The sequence below is a fragment of the Wyeomyia smithii genome, chromosome 1, assembly GCF_029784165.1.
Source record: "Wyeomyia smithii strain HCP4-BCI-WySm-NY-G18 chromosome 1, ASM2978416v1, whole genome shotgun sequence".
Taxonomy (NCBI): Eukaryota; Metazoa; Arthropoda; class Insecta; order Diptera; family Culicidae; genus Wyeomyia; species Wyeomyia smithii.
The window spans coordinates 143,007,546-143,034,371 of record NC_073694.1 but is presented as its reverse complement, the minus strand read 5'-3'; the positions used below and the strand labels follow the sequence as shown (position 1 = coordinate 143,034,371).

Genomic DNA, 26,826 nt, shown 5'->3' with positions numbered 1-26,826 from the left:
AACCACCATTCGCATGGATTGGCTATGGCCTTTGTCAGCTGGCGGGGGTGGGCGATCCAGTTTCGCGTCTTGGGTGCCCATGGGTGGAAATTTCCCTGCGCCATATTTTATTTAATTCCATTTACGATTAACTTCGTGTTTGCTTCTGCTTGCTGGTTTTCGCCGTGAATGCTCGAGCGGTAGGTAATTTCCTGGAAGCGAAAAAAACAGCCTTCAATGGTGTACTGCTTCCCTGCAACTGGAGTTCCCCGGTACAGAACGAATCTAATTACATGCATGGATATTGCGGACTACGTTCGTACAACCAGCACAATGCAAGTCCGGTTAAAATCCGCTGTATAAAAGTTTTCGTACCACTTATATTATAAACAGCAGAAACGTTTGTTTCTACCCAAATGTTACTTTTTGTTACTTCCGGAAGCTAAATCACACGTGTGAGAGGAGATACTGTCGTAGAGGGGTTTCGCAATCATCGTGCTTCTTTGCCAAGTAACCTTCTTTTGTCCACACTGCATTTCGTCTCCCGTCAGAAACCTCTTCAACGTACGTGGCGTAGAGGTGCTTGAATTTCTCTTTAAATTCTGCTCTTTCTTTATTCTGCTGTTGTTGTTAGTACAAATCCACTCGGCAGACTCAATGGTTCACTTTAATTAAAAATCTCTAACCCACAAACATCGTTCAACATCAAAACAGCAGCACTTGGCCGCCACAATCAATTCGAGTGGACGTTTCAAGGGTCCTCATGTGCGGCAGTACTTGGCTACCGTGTGCTCCGTTCACCGGTAGTCAGTGCGGTGTGCTTGGGCCCGACCGAATTACGTAACTTTTGGGTATAGTCTATTCGTACTGAGCTACAACCGAGAAGCCCGCTAGATTTGCCGCAAATAAACGCAGCTCTCTAAACGCAGAACGAGTGAGCCGTATGATAACTCTTTAATCTAGCGCTGTTTGCGGTTGCGGAGATCCGCAGGGCGGTGAGGTAAATATTTTGATGCTTGAAGCTTTCTTTGCCGGTAGCTAGTTTTGCTGCAAACAGGCAATCCAAAAGCCACGCTTTAAGAGCGTTTTCATACGCCGATAGCTGTACAGTCCTGTATGGCTTCAGAGAACTCTTCCCGGGAGATGGTTCGACAATTGGATTTTTTTTTAAATTGTACCGATATAGGTTCAAAAGCGGCTGTGAAATTTATCTAATGGAAATTTAGTTTATCCTTAAATAATTTTTTTTCAAGATTACAGTTTGATTGATATAATGTGCCAAACAACATCGCAGCGAATAAAACACATATGATGTGAAATACAAAAGCTAAATTAATCCACCTAGCGGTGAGACCCAGTCTTTCTCATTCGAACTTATTATATGTTAAAATAAATTTATACCAACACTTAAAAAATACACTGTGATAATTTCTGCTGGATTTGTTATTCTCTTGTTTTTGTTCACACAACTATACCGAACATTCAAAATATAACGCAGTTGATATTACTAATCGTTTCTGAGGGGCATCCAATGAATGGGCAAATGCCAATCAATATGGGTTCTTGAAACCTGGATTATACCCAGTGGCCAGAATCCGACCTCAAACCCCATTTTTAATCCAGATGACCAATACGATTTGGGGTAGCGGTATGATACCCGGAGTCCAGAAATCATCTTCAGACGCCATTTTAAATTACTAGACAGTAGCTTCCGGTTTATGGAGACCAGTCTAAAAGGGACAAACATTACGCAATGTGAGTTTTTCAGCACCCGGGATGATGCTCAGAGGCCAGGAATCTACTCTATACTTCATTTTGAAATCCGAATTTGCGACTTCCGGTTTCTGGAAAACATTCTTCAATTGCCAAATATAATCCAATAAAGGTATATCCACTCTTTGGATTTTAGAATCTTGATGTTGTATTTGAAGGAATGATTGGAGCATAGTGTTTGAAATTTGACGTAATATTTGTACTAATGAAATAGTTTTTCTATCATAATGACTCCTAATTTCGAACTTTGATCAAAGCAGCTAGTTTTAAACAGCCTTTGGGTTTTGTTTCTTTGTAAGTTTGAGGAACAACCTGCTCGTTTGACACATGTTTTCTTTAAATAAGTCGTGGAATCTTTGAGAGAATAGACTTTCAATATTTTTACAATTTAACACATAATGGTTAAAATAAAAGTCCGATTACACTGATCAACACATGTGTGGCCCCGAACGTCAAAGTAAAAAAAAAATTAAAAATCGGTTGTGTAGTTTCTGAGATAATGGAGTTTCATTACTTTTACATTTTGATACATTACAGACAAAGTTACAGTCCGATTATAATAAAATTCAATAGGGTCTTATCAGGCAACTAGACCTTTCTATTGCAACTTATTTTGTGAAAATCGGTCCATCTATCTTTGAGAAAAGTGGGTGAGTTCAAGCAGTCATAGAAACCTGTTTCTTGTCATAGCCTGATTTCCCATTATTATACATAACGGACAAAGTTAAAGTCCAATAACAATAAAATTCAATAGGGTATCATGGGGCAACAAGACCTTCCATATGACACTAATTTTGTGAAAATCGGTCCAGCCATCTCTGAGAAAAGTGAGTGAGTTTAAACAGTCTTTGAAACACGCTTCTTTACATAACTTTTGAACCACATGCCCGATCCTTATAAAATTATTTTACAAATTGTTCGAAAAACAAGCCCGTTCTTTTGATACCAATTTGGTTCACATCGGTTGTGTAGTTTCTGAGATAATGAAGTTTTGTGATTGTCACATTTTGATAAATAACCTCGAAACTAAAAATCCGATTGCAATAAAATTCAATAGGGTCTTATGGGGCAACTAGACCTTTCATTTGCAAGTAGTTTCATTAAAATCGGTCAAGCTATCTCTGAGAAAATTGAGTGAGATTGGGAGACCGTTACATACACACACACACACACACACACACACACACACACAGAGAGAAAATGTTCAGCTCGTCGAACTAAGTCGATTGATATACGAGATTCGACCCTTTGGAGCACTTTTATACCTTTGGTTTTTTTAGTGATATAGCAATCACTTTCTAGGAGAAAGGCAAAAAGGTAATTCAATGTTAAATGCGACTTGAAACATGAATTCCACTGATCTCCAAGTCTCTAGTTGGGTCGTACTGGTACTATTTTATCGACAAAAACCAGAATTCATCTTATTGCATGCAATAATTTCGAATAAATCTTGGAACCCGAGTGTAGATGTAGTTTATAGTGCATTTACAATTTACAATTGTATTTATATTTTTTTTCTGAACATCGAACGGAAAGAGAAATGCGGTCAGAATGGCTGTTCTATTAGTGATCAGCGTGCGTGTTGTGAAAACATTTACGCGGAATCCCAATGCTTCGGTCAGGGATGTTGCCAAAAACTTGAATCTGCCCAAGTCTTTCGTTCAGAGAACCAAGGACCGGGAGAGACTGCATACATACAAAGTGCAGAAGGCTCCAGCAAATATAATAAACAGCAGCAAATATAAATAAATAGAAACGGAGCAGTAAACGGAGATATCAACCTCAAGGATTGTCTACAGAAATGATTGCTTACTTAAAGATCTTTTGGCCGAACCTAGCTTCGTATCACTATTCAAATTATGTCCTGGATCCTGGGCGCACCGGAACTCAAGAAAAACTGAGCTTTTATGGAGCAGCCACTACGAAGGTATCTCAAGGAGGTCAAATATGAGAAAGACAATAACAAAAAGTGGGTTTCCGTACAGAAAAAGCTGTTGAAAACGAAATTACCTAATTTTCATGTTTCTTATCCTATGATTTAATAGGGAAAAAAATTTTCACCATTTTATTTTTGTAAAAAATGAAGAAACTTTTAGTATCCCAAATTATTAGAATAGATCTTCATTTTTCAAATTGGATCGAGATGTTTGGATTCATTTTTTGATTCCAGTTTGACAACTGAATAGTGGTAATAAATGTTTCAAAGGATAGAGAAATATTTCAAAAGGTCCTATCTGCTTTTATCGATTTTTTGATCGATCACTTTCATTCAATCATCACAGTTTATTACACAGTAGTATTTGGAAGAATACCTTGTAATCTCCTACTCCACCTCCAGGTGAACGGGGGCTGGTATCCTGTTGTATTCTGCTCATACACCTGGATCAATTACCATACTGTCCTCGCGCTCTACTGCATCGCCGTTAGGATGCTCATCGAAGTGCTGCTTCCACCTTTCGATCACCTCACACTCGTCCGTAAGGGGTCTGCCGTCCAAGCACTTGCACATAACGGCATGCGACACGTAGCCTTTACGGGAGCTGTTCAGCTTCTCGTATAACTTCCATCGCTACGCGGTCTCGTTCCTCTAGCTGGCGCTTTTTCTTTCGGAGGACCGAGTTTTGGCTGTTCCGTACCTGTCGGTATCGTTCCACGTTCGCTCGGTGTTGTAGCATTTTCGCCCGTGCTGCGTTCTTCTCCGCGACTAACTGTTTGCATTCGGATCAAACCAGTCATTTCTATGATTCGGAGCCCTTATACCTGGTAGCCCTACAGTTATGCTACCAATGGCGAATCGGATGCTTCTTCAGCCATCTTCAGGAGTAGCTGCGCTAAGCTGCTCTTCCGTGGGTAACGCTGCCTCCAACGTCTGCGCGTATTCCCGTGCAACCTCGGCGTCCAGCAGTTGCTTAATATTAGGTTTGGCGAGTGTTATACACGCACCGTCGATAGTTTGAGCGCATGCACACAGCCACTTGGTAGTGGTCCGAATCTATATTCGCACTGCGGTAAGTGCGAACGTTGATGATGTCGGAGATGAACCTGCAGCTGATTAGAACATGGTCGATTTGATGATCTGTCTGTTGGTCGGGTGATCTCCTGGTGGATTTGTGGATATCTTTGCGGGGAAAGGAGGTACTTCGGACTACCATACCACGGGAGGCCGCAAATTTTATGCACCGATGGCCGTTATCATTGAAAACGGCGTGCAGGGTATCTGGCCCGATTACCGGTCTGTACAATGGCTTCCGTCCTACCTTAGCATTCATGTCCCCAATGGCGACTTTCACGATCTGTCGCGGACAGCTATCGTAACCCTATTTCAGCTGCGCGTAGAACGCTTCCTGAACGTCATCGGATCTTCGTTCATGTGGGCAGTGCACGTTGATGATGCTATAGTTGAAGAACCGGCCCTTTATCCGCAACTTGCACATCCTTGCGTTGATCGGCTGCTATCTCATCACGCGTTGGCTCATCTTGCCCAGTACTATGATGCCAGTTCCCGGCTCGCCGGTGATGCCACAATTTTTGGGTAGAAAGAAGCCGCCTGGTCCCGGCTTTTCTATAGCTTCTGTCCTGTCCAACAAAGTTCCTGCAGCGCTGAGACTTCGAAGTTACGTGGATTTAGCTCGTCGGAGATAATCCTGTCGCATCTTGGAAAGCAGAGCGATTTGCAGTTCCTTGTCCCAAGTTTTTTAGAGTCCCACGCTGACATCGGGACGTTGATCAGCCGCTCCTAACATGAAGACGCTGTTTCGAGCCGCATCATCTCGCTACAAACAGTCCAGATATCTACGAATCAGAACCTTCGATATCAGCCCATATGAACGAAAAGGGACTATGATTAAAAATTCGATACTTGGAACGTTAAAAAACAACCGGCACCCGTGGGCACCTTAGCTAGGAAACTGCAGAAAGTGAAGGTGGAATTCGCAGCCATGCAAGAAGTGCGGAGGCCGAAGACGGGTGAACGTGAGTTTCGAACGGTTGATCCAATCGCGGGAACGACTTTCAAATACCATAAATACTACAGTTGAGGCGACAAAAGTAAAAGAGATGTCGGTTTCGTCACACGATGATAACAGAGTTTATGGGTGTTGAGGATTAGGGGCAGATGCTTCAATTACAGTCTGATCAATGCAGGCGCATTGATACAGGACAAACGAAAGATGACTTCGATGACGTGAAGGAGGAGTTTTATGAGCCCTTCGATGAAACATACAGAAAGTGCCTCAAAACATCATCATCGAAGATGAAAAAGCACAGATTGGACGGGAGCAGTCCTTCCGTCCCATTATTATTAGACTCTGTTTCCATGCTACTAGTAATGAGGATGGCCTGAGGTTGGTGAACTTCGCAGGAGCTAGAGGTACGGTAACCTGTAACTTATACTCTGAATGAAAAGATTTCGGTAACACATATGACAATATGCGAATAGCGAAATATGCTCTCAGATCGACCATATTCTGGTCGACGGACGATATTTCCCAGAAACCATCGAGACTCAAACATTGAACAATTCGTGGCCGGCTGGTCAATATATGCAAGCCGAGTACTTCGAGGACGTTAGACTACCAGAGATTGTCTGTAGACGGAATTGCTACTGAGTGCACTTGGAAAGTTGATGATCAGATTGGTGAACCGGTTGGAAACCTGAACGAGCAGTGGAAGCACATCCGCGATACTGCCAGAAATACAGTACGAGAGGTGTTGGGCACGACTGATGGCACCACATGCAACACGGACTAGAAGACTGGATGCAGCAAGCCGTGTGACATGCCAGATGAGGGAAAGTTATCGAGAGGCTAAATCGGTAAAAAAGACACTTCACCAATGCAAGAAACGCGAACGATCTCTTGGGGAGGTGGAGGTATGTTTCTCTAGGTTCGACATGAGTGGTTTCTACAAAGAAATAAACATAATCAAGAACTTCAAGACAGAGAAGAAAACCCTATAACCTTCGAGACACTGACGATCATGCGTTGGAAACAATATTTCGCGGTGTTGTTGAGCGGTGATCGACAGAAACAGGAGAGAAAAAGAGAAGGATGGATAAGCTGTAGCTGCGTCAAGCATGGTGGAGGTCAGGGAAACTTGTAAAGAGCTAAAAAATACCAAGAAGTTGGAATGAACGGCTTCTAAGTCGACCTCTCAAAGTCTGGAGAGAGAAGCTGTTAAATGCAATCTGTTGGCACAACTTAAAAGTGCGGGCCGAAGATAAACTGCGGATTGGCTGAACGGACTGATTTGCCTAGTCTATATAAAGGACCACCAACTCGATTGCAGCAGTTTTTGAGGTGCAACACTCATTAATTTTATGAATCTTTGAAGTAATCGATGACTTTGTGTACCTTGATATTCTAGTGATGTGTATCAACGATATTATCCGCGAAGTGGTCTCTTCGAGCGTAGGATCCTGCGTTCGATAATTGACGGAAATCTGGATAATGGAGTGTGGCGCAGATTCGTGAACCATGAGGTGTACCAAGCATATCAACATGCAAATATCATCCAACTGATAAAATACGATTGGCCTTGTGGTACGAATGTTGCACGAGCAACTTCCGCAAATAATACTCGACAGAGGGCGGTGCGAGACCCTGTACTCGTTGGACGTGAATGCGTGGTGTGGATGAGAACGCCCGAAAGACGGGTGTTAGTGGGGATGCGAGAAGAGCCCAAGATCGGTTCATGTTGAGACAAATTCACAATGGTATATTTTTTGGCATTGCTATAATTGGTATACCTTTCCTACTACGTCTTCGAAACTGACTTGACCGGTAGATTAGTGCGGGACAAAAATTCGTATAAGACAAACACTCGCTTTAGCGTTTTTGGAACATACGATTGAAAAACCTGGCAACACTGTATGAATCTGCAATATTAGAACGTCAGTTGATCACAAATGCATGTATACACGAAGTATTCTATCGAAGTGGTGCGAAGATATAAAGAATTACTCTAAAAGTAAAGCTTACAATTTGATAACAGACGAAGAGATCTTTAGTGGGATAAACTCCCAAAAAATCACAGTGTCATCGAGGTCTACAGTTTTACGACATGAAGTTCCCTTCAAAATATTTGCTTATATTCAGGGAAAACTTGATGGTAGTTAGTCATTGAGACTCTAAGTACCCGTAATTTGGCTAATTCTATTCAATATAACTGGACGCTAGAGTACAATTTTCTTGCAGATACTATATAAAGTTGAAAAATATATTGTACTTGAAAAGGTTTATAAATATATTTAAAGCATAACTGATGCTGCTTTAGATCACTTTGACAATTAAGTTTTATGTTATATGTTATATTTAAAAATTCCATCTGACAATTTTTGTCTTAATGAATAAAATTAACAACTAGAGACGATTAACAATAAATTATTAGCGAATCTGCAGGCGACGTAAAAAAGTGTTGATGGGTTCGTTGAAGCCGAACAGTTCTGCAACCTCGTTGAACCTCGTAGACATAAACCTAATTGCATCATACTGGCCGTACCGACTATACCTGGCCTCCAAGTTCAAAAGCTGACGTCTCCGCAGATTCCTTACTGGAGCGTAGAGATTCAACTCTGCGAGAATAGCGGGTGAATAAATTCCATTTTTCAGGACCTTCGCAACAAAGATAATTTGTGCGTTAGATCTTCTTCTCTCCAATGTCTCAATCCCCAATAACATGCAGCGGTGCTCATAGGGGGGCAACCTCGTAGCGTCATGCCAAGGAAGATGCCTTAGTGCCATACGCACGAATTTTTTCTGAACAGCATCCATTCGATTCTGGAGCGGCACTCCAGAAGACGTTGTAAATGGCTCGGAATGTGACGACCCAAGACTGACACATACAACTCTGCCGGTCAGGTACGAACGAAACCATTTCACGAGCATGGCGGAGAGCCCCAGTTTATCCAGCTTTCGTAGAAGGATGTCGTGATTAACACGATCGAACGCAGCCTTGAAGTCCGTGTACACAGTATCCGTTTGCATTCCCGCGTCCATTGAGCGAGAACACAACGAAGAGAACTGTGACAGATTGGTTGTGACGGATCTCTTAGGATAAAAACCATGTTGGTCACTAAAAATATAGTTTTTGCACGATAAAAACAGCACTGTTCTGACGACTATTTCGAAAACTTTGGAACAAGCACATAATGATGTAATTCCTCGGTAATAAGCTATGTTGCACTTGTCTCCTTTTTTGTGTATCGGTGTGAGCAATGAATATTTCCAACTAGTAGGAAACAATCCTTGTTTCAGAGAAAGATTAAACAGCTGTACAAGAGGCGCCACCAGTTCGTTCGAGCAATTTTTCAACAATGATGGCGGGATTCCGTTTGGCCCAGGACAAGTGGAATGTTTCAGCTTTCGAATTGCACTCAAAACGTGCGCTTCTGTCACTTGGAAAAACTCCACAATCAAAACTCTCCTGCGTAGTATCGCGTATTGCAGCGTCAATCTGATCTGGCATAGCAACTGAAGACGAAAAAGCGGCTTTAAAATGCTCAGCAAATAATTCGCATTTAGAAGAAGCTGTGCTAGCAGACAAATCACCGAGGAACATGGAAGCTGGTAATCCATTTTCCTTTCGTTTAGAACGAACAAATGACCAGAACTTTTTTGGATGTCGACGTAAACTTCTTTGAGTTCGCTCAATGTAACGAGAGTACAGGAATTGATTGTTAAATTTGTATGTGTTGCTTGCGAGCTTAAACCGTTGCTTTGATAGAAACGTGCGATTTGTTCGATAGTTTCGTTGAGCAGCTCGTCTACGGCGCTTCAGCTCACGAAGATGTCGATTAGCCCAAGCAGGTTTCATCGGCGGACGTTGCAGTGGAACATGAGCTTCAATTACTGTTCGAATCGTTGCGGTAAACATGTCGACAATGTCTGTCAGATCCTCTCACGAATCGATGAATTGCCAGTCAATTGCTGATAACGCTTCATTCAACACATCGTAGTCAACATGCTTAAAATTGAATCCACGATGTTGTGGAGCTAATTCAAGTGCAATAGGCACTACCTTCGTCACGGTCACATCCAGAGCGGGATGATCTGGGTCAATTCTTACCATAGGATCATCGGCCTCCATCACAGAAAAGTTCTGAAGCGCTGGCTCGTTCACCAGCACTAGGTCGAGAGTTCTAGCACGAGCGTTTTCGACTGGATTTGTTTGTGTCAAACCGTTAAAACAGAATGCGTCGTACAGAGCACTTACAGCTGCGGTTAAACGTGATCTACTTGTACCAACAACAAGGCCACTGCTTTCCGAAGGTACCCAATGTAGCTCTCGGTGGATTCAGACGGGATAGAACGGATCCAATTGAGTCAGCATGTATCTGAATAACATCAAGATCATTTCGACGATCAGGGGCAGATACAACACTCCAATGCTCACGGATGACCTATCGTCCAGGCATGTTTCAGTGAGAACGATAACATCGCACTCAGAGTCGGAAGCAGCAAGAAAGAAAGTGTCGATTTTTGTCTAGAGTCTGCGAACATTTTGGTAAAAGATGCGTGACATTCGTTCGTTTCGTACATTGACCAAAGGACGTCTTAGCTCAGTCGTAACAGATGGCGGATGAGATATGGTAGGCGGTAACGAGAAAATGCTGGAAGCGATAGGCAGATCAGATCTTGTCAAGTGTGAAATAGAATCATACTTGCATGCGTTAGATATTAGAAGAAAAGAAGTTTTCACTCCAACTTGACAACAATAGCATTAAATGGGTTTTTGATTTTGTTCAAACTAATTCATAACAGACCTGTTTGCCAGACTTAAGTTATAATTTGAATGGAGTAAACAATAATTTGGAAACAAGGAAATAATTAAGGAAAATGGGTTCGAGACTTATTGCACTGTCACTGTCGAGTTGAGCGAAATCGACAGTTAGGTTATAAACTTTTCAGCAGCCGAATCTGTCGAGCTGCTCGACTGAAATGCGACTCGACTCGACACTTGCAATACTAATCATCTGATAGTTCCCAATGATAGAGATAATATTAAGTCTATCTCGTTATCACGTTAGCTTCCGGTGTTGATCATGTTACATATCAGTGATCACATATTCTAATGTGCGTTTTAACCTCAAATCATGTTTTGGAATAGGGTAATGGTTATGCACAATGTGCCTGTTCAAAACTGTGTTGGTTTATAAGACATTAGCAACCAGTTTAGTTGAAGATTACACTGAATATTCCTGGAGTTTTTGCTCGTTGCAAGTGGCTTTAATAAGTATGTTTTCATATTTGATTTTATCAGTTCGCTCGTTGATGAAAAAGACAAGAAAAAAATCGATTGGTTATATATTTTACGTATACTATGAAACTGGTTGTTAAATTTTCCATAAAATTAACAACCACAGCTAGTACGAAGAGTACAAGAAAGTCACATAAAAATGTGGTTCCGTTTAATAAAATAAGGGAAAACTTTGAAATTACAACCTATTTGCATGAAACGAATGAACATCCATCGACAATAAATATGACTGCACGTCTCATACCCATATTATTATGGCAAATAGCACTAGTGTGCATGAGTGAACCTTCGGGTACCCCGACCGTTAGTACATTTACTCTGCCAATAAACATTTTTAAGACCTCTGAACGGCCGGTTCCCCACGGCTAAACACAGCTCAGATCTTTCCACTTTCTTTACCGACCGAACAGCCGCCTATTGTACCTGAGGAGTGCGCGGAGCATCTAATGGAAGAACCACCCTCAACGCTTGAAGGTTTCCTACATATGCAAAACATTTCAGTTTTATGTTGGAGGGCATTGAAAAGGCTTTACCCTGGCGAGCCAACCGAATCGATGCACCTACGTGGACTTCTAACGAGCGAGCTTCCACTGCTGCACACACGGTCTAATTCACTGCAGTTAAAAAAAACGGCTTCTCTTTGAGTGCCATGGGCCGCTGAAATCGCCACCCACCACCGCTTTTGCCTGAAGTCGCGATTGGCCAGTGCAATAAAGAAGTCAGGTGTAGGTTGGTTTCCTTCGATTGCATCTTGCTTTTGGTCGTTTATTTTCCACATTCTCCTCCTTATTACGTATGCATTAGGCTTTGGTGTGTGAATTATAGCAATATATGTATGTGCAACAAAAGAAAAGGCATGCAGCGCAAAAACCAGACAATTCGCTGAGGGGTAGCTAAATGAAATTTCTCATAGGCATAGGTCACAAAAAATTGAACTGATTTTCATCAATATTTATCAGGTTGTTACGTTACCTGGGTACGTACAGCAAAGTTTTTTTTTTTGCACACAGGCTTGAAGGGAAACTCACGGTGCAGTCAACACGTCGAGTGTGTAAGGCCATTGAATTTAATTCCACGTGGTGCTGCTGGCCTCCCAGTTGCACTCAAGGTCCGGTACTGGCTGGTTTCGTAAACCAACCGTCGATTGTTCCGAGCTCTACTGAGACAGACTGTTGTAGTCAGTATTGAAATCGTCGCAATTGTTCAGTACACTAGCAATTGATAACGAAGCTAGTTCAATGAGGGCTATCCACATTCCATTTTGAAAGATCTTCGAGGGTTTTGAAACACCCTCCCCCCTTTTCCTTTGTGGACAAGTGCACATCTGAATTCTAAAAAAAATGTATTGACCGTGGACAGTTTACAACCCCTTTAGGGGTCGTTCCTAAGCCACGTGGTCATATTTTGATCACTTTCATACCCCCCGTACCCCCCCTCCCCCCGTGGTCTTTTGGTTGACCCCCCCCCCCCGGCGACTTCAACCACGTGGTCTTATCATTTGTCAAGTGCCAGAAATTCACTTAAATTTTTACATTTTTTTATTAGTGAACTTTCATTACATTCTATATTTCGAAGAAAAAATGCAAAAGCTCCATCCTTGACTTGGTGGCAACAATAAATTATAAGTCAGGTGAGTGGTCTTTCGTAGTCTTTAGTGGTCTTTTGACACCACCCCCCCTTCCCCGTCCCCCTCTTTATGACCACGTGGTTTAGGAACAGCCTCTCAGCTATCCACGTAAAATGTGAATAGCCCCATAGCATTTTTTGTTTAAAATATACCAAAGAACATAAAACTATCCAAACACTGCTGAGAATTCTGTAACCTTATATTAACAGTGTCTTACTTACAATCTACACGCTCATTTAATTTAACTCTCAACTGAGTTAAATATCACTCTGTTTCGTTAAAAGTGGACGTACTCTAAATAGAGTATTTGTGCTATTACTCACTTCTAGGTAACATATTTATATGTCAGAAACTGAGCAAATTTTACTCTGTTGCTATTAATCACAAATCAACGAAAGTGAGTAAAAGTTACCCACTTTTGTAATTCAAATATTTTTCAAGGAATTATTTCAAATATCAATTGAAATGAAAAACCACCAATTAAACGCAAATCATCAATTGTTCATTCATAAGTGATAAAAAGTAGTCCAATGAACATAGTTCAAACAACTTAAACATCTTCTGCCTTGGCGGTTTCTTTTAAAACAGCAGCGATACGGTTAACAGTTGCTAGGGAACTGTTGTTTAATCTTTTATATGAGGTACTTGACATGAAGTCCGTAATTATGAGCAAATCTGTTGGAATTTCGATTCCAAACATTGATTTGAATCTGGTACATTTAAGGAAATCTACCTGGTAACGACAACGAACATTTGACCTGTTTCGAAAGGCCTTCTAATACAAGCAATGTTGCTCTTTCTCGAGAGTGCCAGATACATTTTAAAATCTTCGACGTCGTTAGTGGTTCGGGCTCGAACCAATTTACAACTTTGAGTAACACTTTAGAAATAAATGATAAAACGTCAAATATGAGCATCAGAATATATACTGCTTTTAGTGCTTGAAAAGTTTTGACATTCGCACATATTACGCAAAAATGAGTAAATACGGCTATGGAGAGAATCTGAGTAAATACTACTCAGTTCAAGCAATCAGTGTTACTCAGTTTTTGACGTTTAGCATAGAAATATAAGACAGAGTAGATGTTACTCAGTTTAGGGTAAAATTGGAGGAGCGTGTATGTATTCCTTCAGTGAAAATTGAAATATCCACTACGTATGATTTGAAAATCTCTGTCTGACACTAAAATTTTTTCAAGCTTATTGATCATAACAGTACGGAAATAACAGAAATTGCATCTATATTTTCTGACTGCCGAAACTATGGGTCGCATGCCCACTAGCAAATTTCTTCGAAATTTAAAACCAACCTTTTTCAATTTTTGCTTCCAATGAACGCTGCACCCTTTCAGATACATTAGATTTTCATCCTTGTAACGAGTTGCTATTCTGCGATGAAAAATTCCACGCGAAACGATTACGGTCACATAATACAATTTGGTGAAAATCCAATCAAATTACCTTCACCGTGCTTTTGGTAGATCGAAGAAGGAAAACAAACAGCAAGCGCATGAATGGAAGTTAATATTATTGAGTAGAATTTTTTTCTCTACCATTTTTATAGTTGAAAATTACATACAATATTCGGTTTGCCAACTTCCCGGAGCCGGATTCTTTTGAGATGGCTTTTCCGCCTCCATCGCAAGTCGTGTAATCTCACTGTTCACGGTCTATGACGTTTGATAAATGAGTTTGACCTGTGTGTCGATGAAACTTTATCACTTTTCGCGAAATACAGGTTGCTGCCACAAAATTCCACTACACAACGCATCGTTCATAGCAGTTTTCCGCTATTTTTCGAGTTTTGATAAAAAAACGTTCCAATTGTATTAAGTTTTACATCGATTAATTTCATGATTAAAACGACAAAAACCAAAACAAACAGTCGCTATGTTGCCAAATATGTTGGTTACAGTTACACGATATTTGACAGATAAAAGCAACAATCTAACGTTCATGGTGGTTATCTATCAGTTTCATGCCCGAGCGCTGAAATGTTGCAACACTGCCGAATAGTGCCTAAATTGACGAGTGAAATACACACGATTACACATATGCACACAAATATACCAGATTACATACACACCCATATGAGCGTAGATACACATAAATATTCAGATTTTAATTAACTTTTGACCTAACATGACTAACTTCATCTAATTTTGGATACGCTTGAAAGATATTATTATTGTTTTCCTAGTGATTGATAAAACTTTTGTACCTTATAGAAGAGATCAGTTGGTTGATGGTTAGTGATACCCTTGTTTTGTTCATATCAGTGATAAATTTGAGAGCTAATAGAAATTCCTTGCTCTAGCCCGTTTTAATTATTATGATTATCGCGAAACGGAACGGAATCCAAGCGTTGGAGGAGCGATGGCTTCCTCTTGCATTGTGTCGGAAATTTCGGAAATCTTTCACTAAACATGGTAAACTATTCGACTAACCTGTAATTATTTATAAGCAAACTGCTAAGCCAGCACCAAAACACTTAGTTTATTCAATTTGCACATTTGGTTTCACCGGGAAGCCTCTAATTTCCTTTTTTACGCTACTACTTTTTATCTCCCGACGTTGTTTAGATTTTTACGCTGGTAGCCACCAGAAAATTTTCCTCGAATACCAGCACCCAGTGCTGCAAACAATCACTGTTATGAAAGGATTTTCAGTTGAAATGGAAATTATTGAATTTCAATTTTCAACACACGAGCTGAGAATAAAAGAGACTTTCAGCTCCAATCAGTTGATAGTAATTGTTGGCTGGCAGCATTTCTGTGATTTCACACATGCTGTGTTGCTTTAGCGCTGTTTATGCGGTTGAGAATATAGATGCTTTTATAGTTCATCGACTTCATGCGATGAATTTGTTCAAATCAAAAAATTTCGTTATTAAATCAGACATCTCATTTCTTTCAATGACTGGACTCTTATTGAAAATTGACACCGCTGACACTGGAGGTATTTTCAACTTGAGACAGTGAAAATGCGGTTTTTTTTAATTTTTGTTTGCAGTGTCGAAAATTTGCAGTCCAGTTAGCACCTACGAGTCACGTAACCACTCAAACTATGTATAATTTACTTTTTACACCAATGAACATCGCGATCGTAACTAATTTTCACGAAAAATCGATTGAAATGGGCTATAACTTGACTCAAAAGTGAAGCGCGTCGCAAAATCATGGTTTTTACTTTTTTCTATTATCAACTTCGCGCCCGTGTTGTCAGTTTTGTTGGCAGCAGGCTGCGCGAGCATTTAGAGTGAATAGTTTGAAATTGATTACTTATGTCAAGATTACATTATGAGGTAGATGTGTTTTCATTTCTGATGTAATGTGCTTTTAGTGGTTTTATCAGATCACTAAGCAGGTGATATAAAGAATTTAAAAATTGTTTATATCGATATAAACATATCAAAATGCTTATATTGATGATTCCCTCAAGTTATGTCGTATCAGGAAAAAATAAAAATCTGGTAACCATTTACTGTTAACAATCATGCAATGATGCCGTTTCACCTTAGACTCAAAGCTCGAAGTAAATAGTGGATACTATTCTGATTTGTTCTTTATTTTTTTTTTTTTTTTTTTCTTCACATAACATTTATTTGACACGGCACAAATACAATTTAATGTTTAACGGCGCCAATTATATCTGATGACTTAAAAACTAAAGCAAATTTTTTATCCTCGCTGCCGACTACGAGCTGAAATTAAGTCTAACTTAAAACTAGCATGGGATTTCCAATCAGTGTTTTGTTGTTCAATGGTCGTCTGATAATCGTCGAATGGCATGTATGGATTCGTTCTGCTGAGCCACGATGTCGTGAGTTGGGACAGAGGCTCGTAGTCCTTGGGTCCTGGTTCTATTGTGCGGGGTCTGGTTGCTGGTTTTGTGCTTAAGGTTCAAACGTGTTCTTGTCGTTTTGTTGGGTGTAGACGGAGGGGAACGGGACTAGACTGGGGCGTGGATGGATTTCAGGAAAACGTGTATAAGGGACATGTAGGATAGGTCACGGCTCGCCAAGACATCACGAACAGGAACAGCCGGCTGTCTACCCTCGGCCTGCAGGGAAGCTATTAATTTAGACCTGGCGTCACGGTGTACAGGGCATGACCAAACCACATGCTCTATGTCGTGATAACCTTCACCACAGGCACAGATACCACTTTCCCCGAGCCCAACACGACGGAGGAGCGCGTCAAATCTATAGTGATTGGACATAAGCCGGGACATCACGCAAATGAAATCCCGACCTACATCCAACCCCTTGAACCACGGGTTCGTCGATACTTTGGGGATTATGGAATGTAACCACCTTCCCAATTCCCCTCTGGTCCAAGCATTTTGCCAACTGATGATCGTATTCTGACGTACAAGTGCGAAAAATTCATTAAAGGCAATTGGTCTTTCATAAATATCACCGTTTGTTGCGCCCACCTTAGCCAAAGAGTCCGCTTTCTCATTACCCGGTATCGAGCAGTGAGAAGGGACCCACGCTAAGGTAATCTGAGTAGATTTTTCGGATAAAGCACTCAGATGTTCCCGTATTTTCCCCAGGAAATACGGAGAGTGCTTAACATCTTTCATCGATCGGAGAGCCTCAATGGAACTGAGACTGTCCGTAAAGATGAAATAATGGTCCGTGGGCATTTTTTCGATAATCCCTAGGGTTTTTGTTCTTTATTGACGTAAGATTACATCTTTATTTTTCAATTGGCCACATTATGGATTGCAATCATCTATATAGAATTAAATAGGCAGTGGTGGGCACCATTCCGATAATTCGCTAATTAGCAACGCTAAAATTCAGTGAGCGATTTAGCGATTTCGCTAATTTTTGAGCTGGTTAGTGAAACTGTTAGCGTCGCTAAAATTGTGGCCTTCGAAACGCTAATCGCTAATTCGCTAAATTTTGTGGAGAAGCGACAATAGAAATATTTAGAAAAACTGTGAATTGCTGATGGCGTACGTAAATTGCTTCGAAAGATGAACATACTTTACTGCGAAAGTTACTCTTGTCAGTTTTTTACCCTAGAATGGAGTTCCAGTTATCGTACAAGCCACAGGAGCATTTTGAAAAACAAGCACAAGTTCTAGATTGAATTTTTGGCACACCAAGAACTTTGATGAATTGCAATGCGCTTGAAATTATGACAACTTTGGTTCTATTTTTCGATTCAGATAATAATTGAATTTTCATGAAAACATTCCTAAGAGTATCTATTTTCAATGCAAGCTAAATAACTTTTTTTAATCTTGTTTTTACAAAATCAAATATGAATACCGTTTCGTGAACCTCTTTAGCTTTAAAAAGTAATTGTTTTCGTTTATTTAACCAAAACAGATCAAAGTGGTCCAAATCTTACAAAACATGAGCATATTACATATATAGCTATATGACTATTTACATATTAAAAAGTTAGCGATTAGCGATTAGCGAAAGTTCCGCTAATGTGGGTTTAGCGGTTTTCGGTTAGCGGTAAATTTTCGGTTAGCGGTACCCACCACTGTAAATAGGTAAAATGGAAATAATTTTATAGTATGATAATTATAATCATTACTTCACTACTTAGCAGCGGAAAATAAATAGGGTAAAGAACGGCTTAAGCAGTAGCGCCTATTTTAATCAGTCGAAGAAAACAGGCCTCAAACTCCTGCATTTTGATCAATATCGACAATTTCAATGGTGGGAACGAAAATTTTGATTATCTGGGTGTCTTACGAATAAAAGGAATACCGTTAATCACAAAGAAATCTGTGAACAATCGTCAATTGAAACGAATCGACCTATATTGCAGCCATTTAGGAGCCACTTCGGGTGCTGAAAAAAAAAACGCCTGCAAAACATATGGAAACTGCTTAAAATAGGTTCGGGGTGATTGGAATAGTGTACCTCGATTGGTAACTTTATTTGATTATTGTTGAAGTTTGCTAACTTAGTTTTGCAATATGTAAACAAGTTTTAACAGAGAAAAGGATAGAGAACAGATTGATATACTTCTGTTTGAATTTCACCCAACACATTTCGAGTATTTCGTCTCAATACAAAGACGATTTCTAAAGCTGCTTAGAATATTTTCCATACCCTAATATGATGTTCAAACATAAAGTTTGTTTGAAAGGTTTGTCTCTCCGTTTTTTGATCGATTTTCGTAAGGTTTTAGAAAGTATTTTTTAAGAACCTTCCTTTTAAAAATTGAATAGAACATTCAAAAATTCATTATGTATATTATGCAAAAACCTGCCGAAAAAAAACCATTGCCGAAGCCAGTCGCTACCCTACTTTTTGAAGATTATTTTATGGAAGTGTTGACTACGGCTACGTTTCAAACAGTCCATACTGAATGTCAAATTTTTCACTATTTTAAGGCCTGAATTCAATTCATAACATGAGTTATGTTGTCTTGTAAGACCCTAATAGCACAGACAAACAGACGCACAAAATTCTAAAAAAATTATGGGTACTAATTTGTGCGACATCTACTGTACATTTTCCGCAAAAGATAAATTTTCAGCCTTTCTGCGGCTTTGGTAGCACGGCACGCAACAACTGTCAACTAAGTTTTAAAAGAAAAACCACACCAGGGCCACCATCGTTGCGACGGAAATATCCCGCAAACTGAAACTCAGTTGAAATGACCGTTATTTTAATCCACGAAAATAAATTTCGTGGTACGTCTGTTAGTCTGTGCTAATAGAGTTGAGATTGTCCACATAAGCCAACGATTTTATGTAACCCCACAAAAAAAAATCCAATAGCGTCAAACGTACAGGGCCAAAACGAAAGACATATTGCTCACCAAACCCATTCCCTAAAAAATCCATTTTGCGCGTATTGTGTAGCAAGTGGCACCGTCTTGCTGAAACCGCATGTCAATCCAATACAAATCTCCCTTTTTGGGCAATAAAAAGTCACTGATCAACGTTTCGTCCAAGGCCGTCTTTACAGTAAAATGGATTCTACCAGCCCTTAAGACTCGTCAAACTATTGTGAGTCGATGGTTTAATGTTCAGTAAAGTAAATTTAGTGTGAAATTCGGTATTAACATCTCTAATTGCAGTTTCACTAGGTCGATTATGACGACCATAAAACGACCGTAACAGACGCAACATATTTTCAAAGAGCACGAATTTTGATAACAACTTTCTACGATTTGCAATCGTTGTTCGTTTGTCAGTCTTTTAAGGATGAAATTGCATAGTATCAGACGCCTGTACGCGACTACATATCATGCGGTAGTATCTTGAACACCATCTTCTAACTTTGAAGGAAATATCCACTATTTATTCACCCTGTGATGAGCTAAGTCCCTTCGCGGTAAATATTAATCCATAACATTGTTGGTTGTGTGAAGAGCTGGTTGACAATAACGGATAAATTAAAACTATTATTTCGCTTGTGAAAAATTGGTTCACTTAAGATACATTCAGACTGGTCTACTCATGATACAACATTAAACCACATAAAAATCATGTGCCACTTGCGTAAAAAAGCTAGATTATATGTTTTGTTCACATTTTGTTGTACAATTTTCGCAGTTCAATAACTCAGTTCCTCGCGGTAATCGTTCAATCAATGCATTTGCTCAATTTGTTGTTTAAATAGAGCAAAATATATGCTCTCATTATATCAAAGATCAGCCCCCTAGGTTTAATCAGAACGATCACGGGTGTATAACTATCTATAGTTCACTGTTATTCAATTCCGAACAAATCATAAACCAGAACCGCAACTTGGTAAAATGAACAATCAATTAAAGCGGCTGAGCGCACGGCCTGTAGGTACAGAACATCGACATTGTGTCGGAACACGCGGGAAGTTACACAATCAGGAAATATATCATCAACTCTCGGCGTTAGTCAGCCAGCATCGGCTGGCAGCTGCAAATCGTCGGTTATTGTTTTATGATTGCGTTCCAGCTGTGGCGTTTGTGCAAATCTATTGAAAGTGTAAAAATTGACGAGGCGAACGCGTTAGAATAGTTTCTCGCCAAAGGCGGCATCGCTAATGCTCGATCGCGGCATTTAGGGCGTTAGGTCCGGATCGAGTAGCAAAAAATGAAGAGAGAAAATCTGAAACAATATAGTAGAGCTCGTGCTCATCTGGCCATTCGGAGTTGTGTAATGCATTCCGCAACAGCCTGGTTAAATTTTCAATCAATTATGTAACATTATAGGGCTGTGCAGTGGTCGGATTTCCGTTACCTTGGATCCGTTTTGATTCTCAAAGATTACAGATTGCCCCAGGGGAACTCGGTGCTCAGACCATCTTACGGGATGCTCACAACCGATCGAAAACAGCCAGTTGCAGTTTTGCAGTTTAAAACATTGCAACGACTCACAAGGTTACTGCAGAGTATTTCTAATTTGCGAACAATTAAAAGTAATAACGAGTCTTCTATAAACTACGCGGCGCAGTGAACAGCCGCCTCTGAGTTCGCTTATTGGTAATTGTTATTGCAAAAAGTAATTGGTTTCAATTGTGCGCAGATGGCAACGCTACCTGGGATCTCACATCATATTATTTACTTGGCCATTAGCTTGCACGGCTTGATTAGAGATTTTTAAAGCGGCACATTCTTCTTCTACAGTGCGTACAAATGAAAAAATGTAACGTAACCGTTCATTCATTAGGTTATTTCTTAGTGATGCTTTACCAATTCAAATATGTACAAAGTGCTCCTTTAGACGTTTACAGAGTTGCAAGAAGTGATCGACAGCACATATTTTGAAAACAGAAAAAACTTTGAGTAAACACGAAACCGATAAATAAACATAATCTATCATAATAATGTAATGAAAAATATAAAAATGTCACACCGTGTCCATATCTTACCGGCACTAGTTCGAGCCTTTGTCCGCTGCGGCTTCATATATGAACTATTCATAACCGTAGATCGTGAGTTATGTTGGAACGAACCACTTTGCTGGTGATGATAGCCGTAGCCAGCCGTTTCGTATCCACCGGCGTACGGTCCATGGCCGGCAGTATCGAACAATGCACTATTGGAACCGCTATGAGTATGGTTATTACTACCACTAGCACTGGTCGCGTTCAGGGTCGTACCTTCCCGTTGCTTTGGCTGGTTTTGTCCACTGCTGGCACTATTACCTCCGGAACCACTTCCACCGTTACCACCACTGCCATTTCCTCCTCCTCCTCCTCCGACACTAAGTCCACCACCAATACTACTGCTTCCACTGGCATTTCCCAAACCCAGTCCCAGAGAACTCCCCGTAAGACAAGGTTTCACGTCTAGTACACAGTTTTCTTGGGCGGCAGCAGCGGCTGCTTGCTGAGCAATACAGCTCGATGTTACTTGGGCCTGATGCATGAAGGCATTGATAGTTGCTTGATACTCGGCAGGTGCAGTTTGTACTGAGTCCGGGGTGGAGTCTTTCGGAGGCGTTGGTGGAAAAGAGAACAGATGCTGGCTACTACCGCTACTCTGGCCACCACCGGGACCAATCGCTGCCGTTGCCACCGCTGCTTGGCTCAGTTTATCCGGAGGATCTTGGGGACAGGCGAATGGGTTTCCCCAGGCACTGCTAGATGCAATCGGTTTCGCGGGATCACTTAACCAGGACAACGGTCCATGAAAGTGTGGTCTGCACACCTGTGGCGACACATGCGATGATGCTATGCGAGATGCTGCTGGAAACGATGGAGAGCAAAAAAAAAGTATTATTACTGGATATTTAGCGAAGTTGTGATAAAGAGATCGATGAAACTTTGTACATTTTCAAGATTGTAGAAGGCTGGTTGAGCTTCGATGTTTGACTTTTTTTTTGTTATAATTTTTTTTGACTTGTTTGATTCATTTTGTGATTTTAAAGTTATGCAAAATTGTTTACCAGGTATACGCAAAAGTTGAGGCCTGAACAATTATTGTTTATTATTTGACAGTTTTTCCAAACCTTCCACCAATACATGTACAAACATGTAAAACACTGCTGGCTGTACTGCTAAACAGTTTATTATTATAGTGATTTTTGTCCTCCAAAACACGAGAAAAGCATGATTATATGCTTACACAAAAGATGCGTCGCAGCTGAATTGGTTTCTCTTTTGACGGTTTAAATGGCTTCCGGAATCCAGTTCGCCAGACTAGTAAAACAGTGAATATAAGCGCATTGTATTATTTTTGCAGCTGTTATGACATCAGCACGGGAAAGACTTGCTTGGAAATAAATGTAAGGGAATTGTTTCCATTTCCAAATCAACACCCAAAAGTTAAGTCTCGTTCAATCAATGTGTCTTCCCGATTCGCACAAATTTTGCACAAAAATCGCACAACAAATGTGTGAAATGCACAACGCAACAGTTGTACTGCGAATACATTGACATAGATTGAAATAAAAATATATATCATGTACATGAAAATCGTGATGTTCCGGTAAACTTCAGTTTCAGGCGAACGATCATTTTGGAGTGCTCAAAAAATCGTGCTTCAATCAAAGGTTCAGTTAATGTCCAATTCGAGGACAACATTCGAATTGATGTCTATTGCATGATATAAACAGTTAGTTTATTTTTCTCAGAAAAAAAGTTTCCTCGCAAAATTCCAGCTCAATCGTGCAACAGCTTCTTCTCCAGAAGCAAATACATTGAAGTACCAACGAAAATCGATTTTTCGAATATCGTTTAGCGGTAGGTCTCAAAAAATTCGTCTTCTCAAGAAAAGTTCCTATGCAAAATTTCAGCTCGATCGGTGATCGAGAACACATGACTCAAAGCGGTCGAAGAATGCAGCACGAGCGAGAAAGCTGCAACACCAAACGAGGGCGAACGTGGAGCGCTACCGACGCGCACGGAACAGGCAAAACTCGATCTTACGGAAGAAGAAGCGCCAGAAGGAAGATCGAGATCGCGAGGCAATGGAGGAACTGTACCGTGCGAATGTCACACGAAAGTTCTACGAGAAGTCAAACAGTTCCCGCAAAGGCTATGTGCCACAAGCCGACATGTGCAGGGACCTGGACGGCAACCTTCTCACGAACAAGTGTGAGGTGATTGAAAGGTGGAAGCAGTACTACGATGAGCACCTTAATGGCTATGTAGCAGAGGACGACGATGGAGTGGTTGTAGATCTCGGTGTACGCGCAGATGACGACCCCTGACCTCCAGGACGTTAGAGAGGAGATCGGCCGCCTGAAAAACAATAAAACCGCTGGAGCTGACCAACTTCCCAGCGAGCTGTTAAAACACGGTGGTGAATCACTGGCTGAGGCGCTACACTGGGTTATTGCCAAGATTTGGGAGACGGAGGTAGTACCGGAGGAGTGAATGGAAGGGACAGTGTGCCTCACCTACAAGAAGGCGACAAGTTGGTTTGCTGTAACTACCGCGCAATCACATTGCTGAACGCCGCCTGCAAGGTACTCTCTCAAGTTCTGTGCTGTCGACTATCACCGTTTGCAAGGGAATTCGTGGGGCAATACCAAGCGGGATTTATGGGTGCCCGCGCCACCACGGATCAAATATTCGCGGTACGGCAGGTCCTACAGAAGTGCCGTGAGTATTACGTGTCCACACATTATTTGTTCATCGATTTTCAATCGGCATACGACACAATCGATCGATATTAGCTATGGCAGATTATGCACGATTACGGTTTTTCGGATTAACTGACACGTTTGGTCAAGACGACGTGCATAGTTCGAGTTCCGGGGACACTCTCGAGTCCCTTCGAATCTCGAAGAGGGTTACGGCAAGGTGATGAATTATCGTGCTTACAATTCAACATCGCTTTAGAAGGTGTAAGAGGTGTAGGGCTGGTATCGACACGAGTGGCACGATATTTAAAGGGTCTGTTCAGCTCTTTAGCTTCGCCGATGACATTGATATTGTGGCACGAACCCTTGAGAAGATGACGGAGACGTACATCAGACTGAAGGCTGACGCCGGACGAATTGGACTGGCCATAAACGAATCGAAAACTAAGTACATGAGGGGAAAAGGTTCCAGAGAAGACAGTGTTAACCTCCCGTCACGAATTCATATTAGCGGTGAAGAAATCGAGGAGGTAGACTAGTTCGTGTACTTGGGTTTACTGGTGACTGCTAACAACGGCACCAGCAGAGAAATTAACCATCTTCAAAACACTAATCAGACCGGAAGTCCTCTACGGCCACGAAACCTGGACCATGCTCGTAGAGGACCAACACGCTTTTTGGGTTTTCGAAAGAAAGGTGCTGCATACCATCTGTGGTGAAGTGCAGTTGAAAGATGGGTCATGGCGCAGGCGGATTAACCAAGAGTTGCATCAGCTGCTGGGAGAACCACTCATCGTTCAAACGGCGAAAATCGGGAGACTACGGTGGGCTGGGCATGTCGTTAGAATGTCGGACGACAACCCGGTGAAAATGGTTCTGTATAACGACGCGACTGGAACGAGACGACGGGGCGCGCGGCGAGCAAGGTGGCTCGAACGAATGACGACTTTTTCGAACAGCAAGCGACACTTCGACCTGGGGCTGACTTGTAAGGTAAGTAAGGGTCTGCGTAAATTTTTGAGCTTGGGGACAATGGCACATATGAGACTTTGCGGAACATAGTGCTCTAAATACCATTTTTTTCGAAAATGAGTTTTTTGTATAAACCGCATCTTCTCAAAAAGCTGAGTTACCGTCATTTTCTTTGTCATTTACCTGGTTTGTGTACATAGACTACTCTGTTCCGAAACGATTCGAGGATTCCAGTGAATATATATATGAAGTCAGAGTGGTCTATGTACATGAGTGAGATAAAATCACCGATTTCGCAAAGAAACTGTTAATTTTCTGTATTCCCATGTTAAACCACTTCATATTCTTTATATAAGAACATTTCGTTTGAAGGAATTCGTTGAACAGAATTTTATTCAGAGATTTTCCTCGATGGCACATAGACCACTCTGTTCCACAGCGGCTCATATATATAAAAAAAAAACAACTTTCGAATTTCGTTTAGCAGGCAGGGCCATAAAGTATCGTCCTCTCTAATAGAGTCCCCATGCCAAATTTCAGCTCGATCGGACATCGGGAACACGTGCCTCAAAGCGGTCAAAATTTCAACTTTTTGATCGATGAAAATAATGCACGTTGTTCATGTAATTGTCGATATCGAAATATTTTGTTACCTCGAAGGAAAAAAAATACAAATAAATCGAGTTTCTGGGACTTAGAAATTTTTTAAGCTGGGAGAGTGAATTGAATATCAAAATATGGATTGGAATGCAATCGATGAAATATTCATCACAATAGTATTGTAACACATCCTATATTAAGATACGACACTGCTAGCATATTATATGCGATGTTTCATTAGGGTGGCTCAGTCATTTTCCATTAGGGTGTTTTTTGCCAAAATTTTGAGGAAAATTCGGAAATTCTAATTTGAGTGGAATATTGAAGACAGGCATCAAATGGTGAGTTGACAACCTGGAAGGAGTATCAAACATAGCTTCGGCCCTCACAAGCTCCTATCTCACACCTCCACGAGACACACTAGACTGCCGGTTGAAACTTGGATACAACTGGTTGGTGTTACCTGGGCAATGTTGTCATCCGACAATAGCTCAGTGAGAAGGTGCGACGCGATCATTGGCGCGTAAACTATATTCCGGCGGTTGTTCTCCCGCAAAGGTATCCACAAATCCATCTGGAGATCACCCGACCAACAGACAGAGAACCAAATCAACCACGTTTTAATCGACGGCAGATTCTTCTCCGACATCATCAACGTTCGTATCTACCGCAGTGCGAATATATATATTCGGACCACTACCTAGTAGTTGTGTGCATGCGCTCAAAACTATCGACGGTGTATAACACCCACCGAAGTCGAACGCCGCGACCAAACCTTGAGCAACTGCGGGACGCCGAGGCTGCACAGGAATACACAGGCAGAGCTACCCACGGAAGAGCAGCTTGGCGCAGCTACCCTTGAAGATGGCTGGAGAAGCATCAGTTCCGCTATAGGTAGCACTGCTGTAGCGCTACTAGGTACGAGGGCCCCGAATCCTAGAAATGACTGGTTTGATGGCGAATGCAAACGGTTAGTCGAGGAGAAGAATGCAGCACGGGCGAGAATGCTGCAACAACGTACGAGAGCGAACGTGAAACGATACCGACAGTCACGGAACAGCCAAAACTCGGTCCTCCGAAGGAAGAGGACCGAGATCGCGTAGCGATGGAAGAGCTGTACCAAG

General features: G+C 41.2%; 1 protein-coding gene across 5 annotated transcripts in view; it reads right to left on the bottom strand.

Moving 5' to 3' along the window:
* The window catches only part of LOC129729306 (GATA-binding factor C-like), a 320,588-nt gene that overhangs the window by 137,835 nt on the left and 155,927 nt on the right, over nucleotides 1–26,826 (bottom strand). For 2 of the 5 annotated variants that reach the window (XM_055687816.1, XM_055687821.1), the window contains exon 3: nucleotides 21,471–22,289. In XM_055687816.1, coding sequence (XP_055543791.1) covers nucleotides 21,471–22,289 — 819 coding nt within the window. The remainder of the gene's footprint in view (nucleotides 1–21,470; nucleotides 22,290–26,826) is intronic. The other 3 variants (XM_055687828.1, XM_055687831.1, XM_055687825.1) reach the window with 3 other exon arrangements.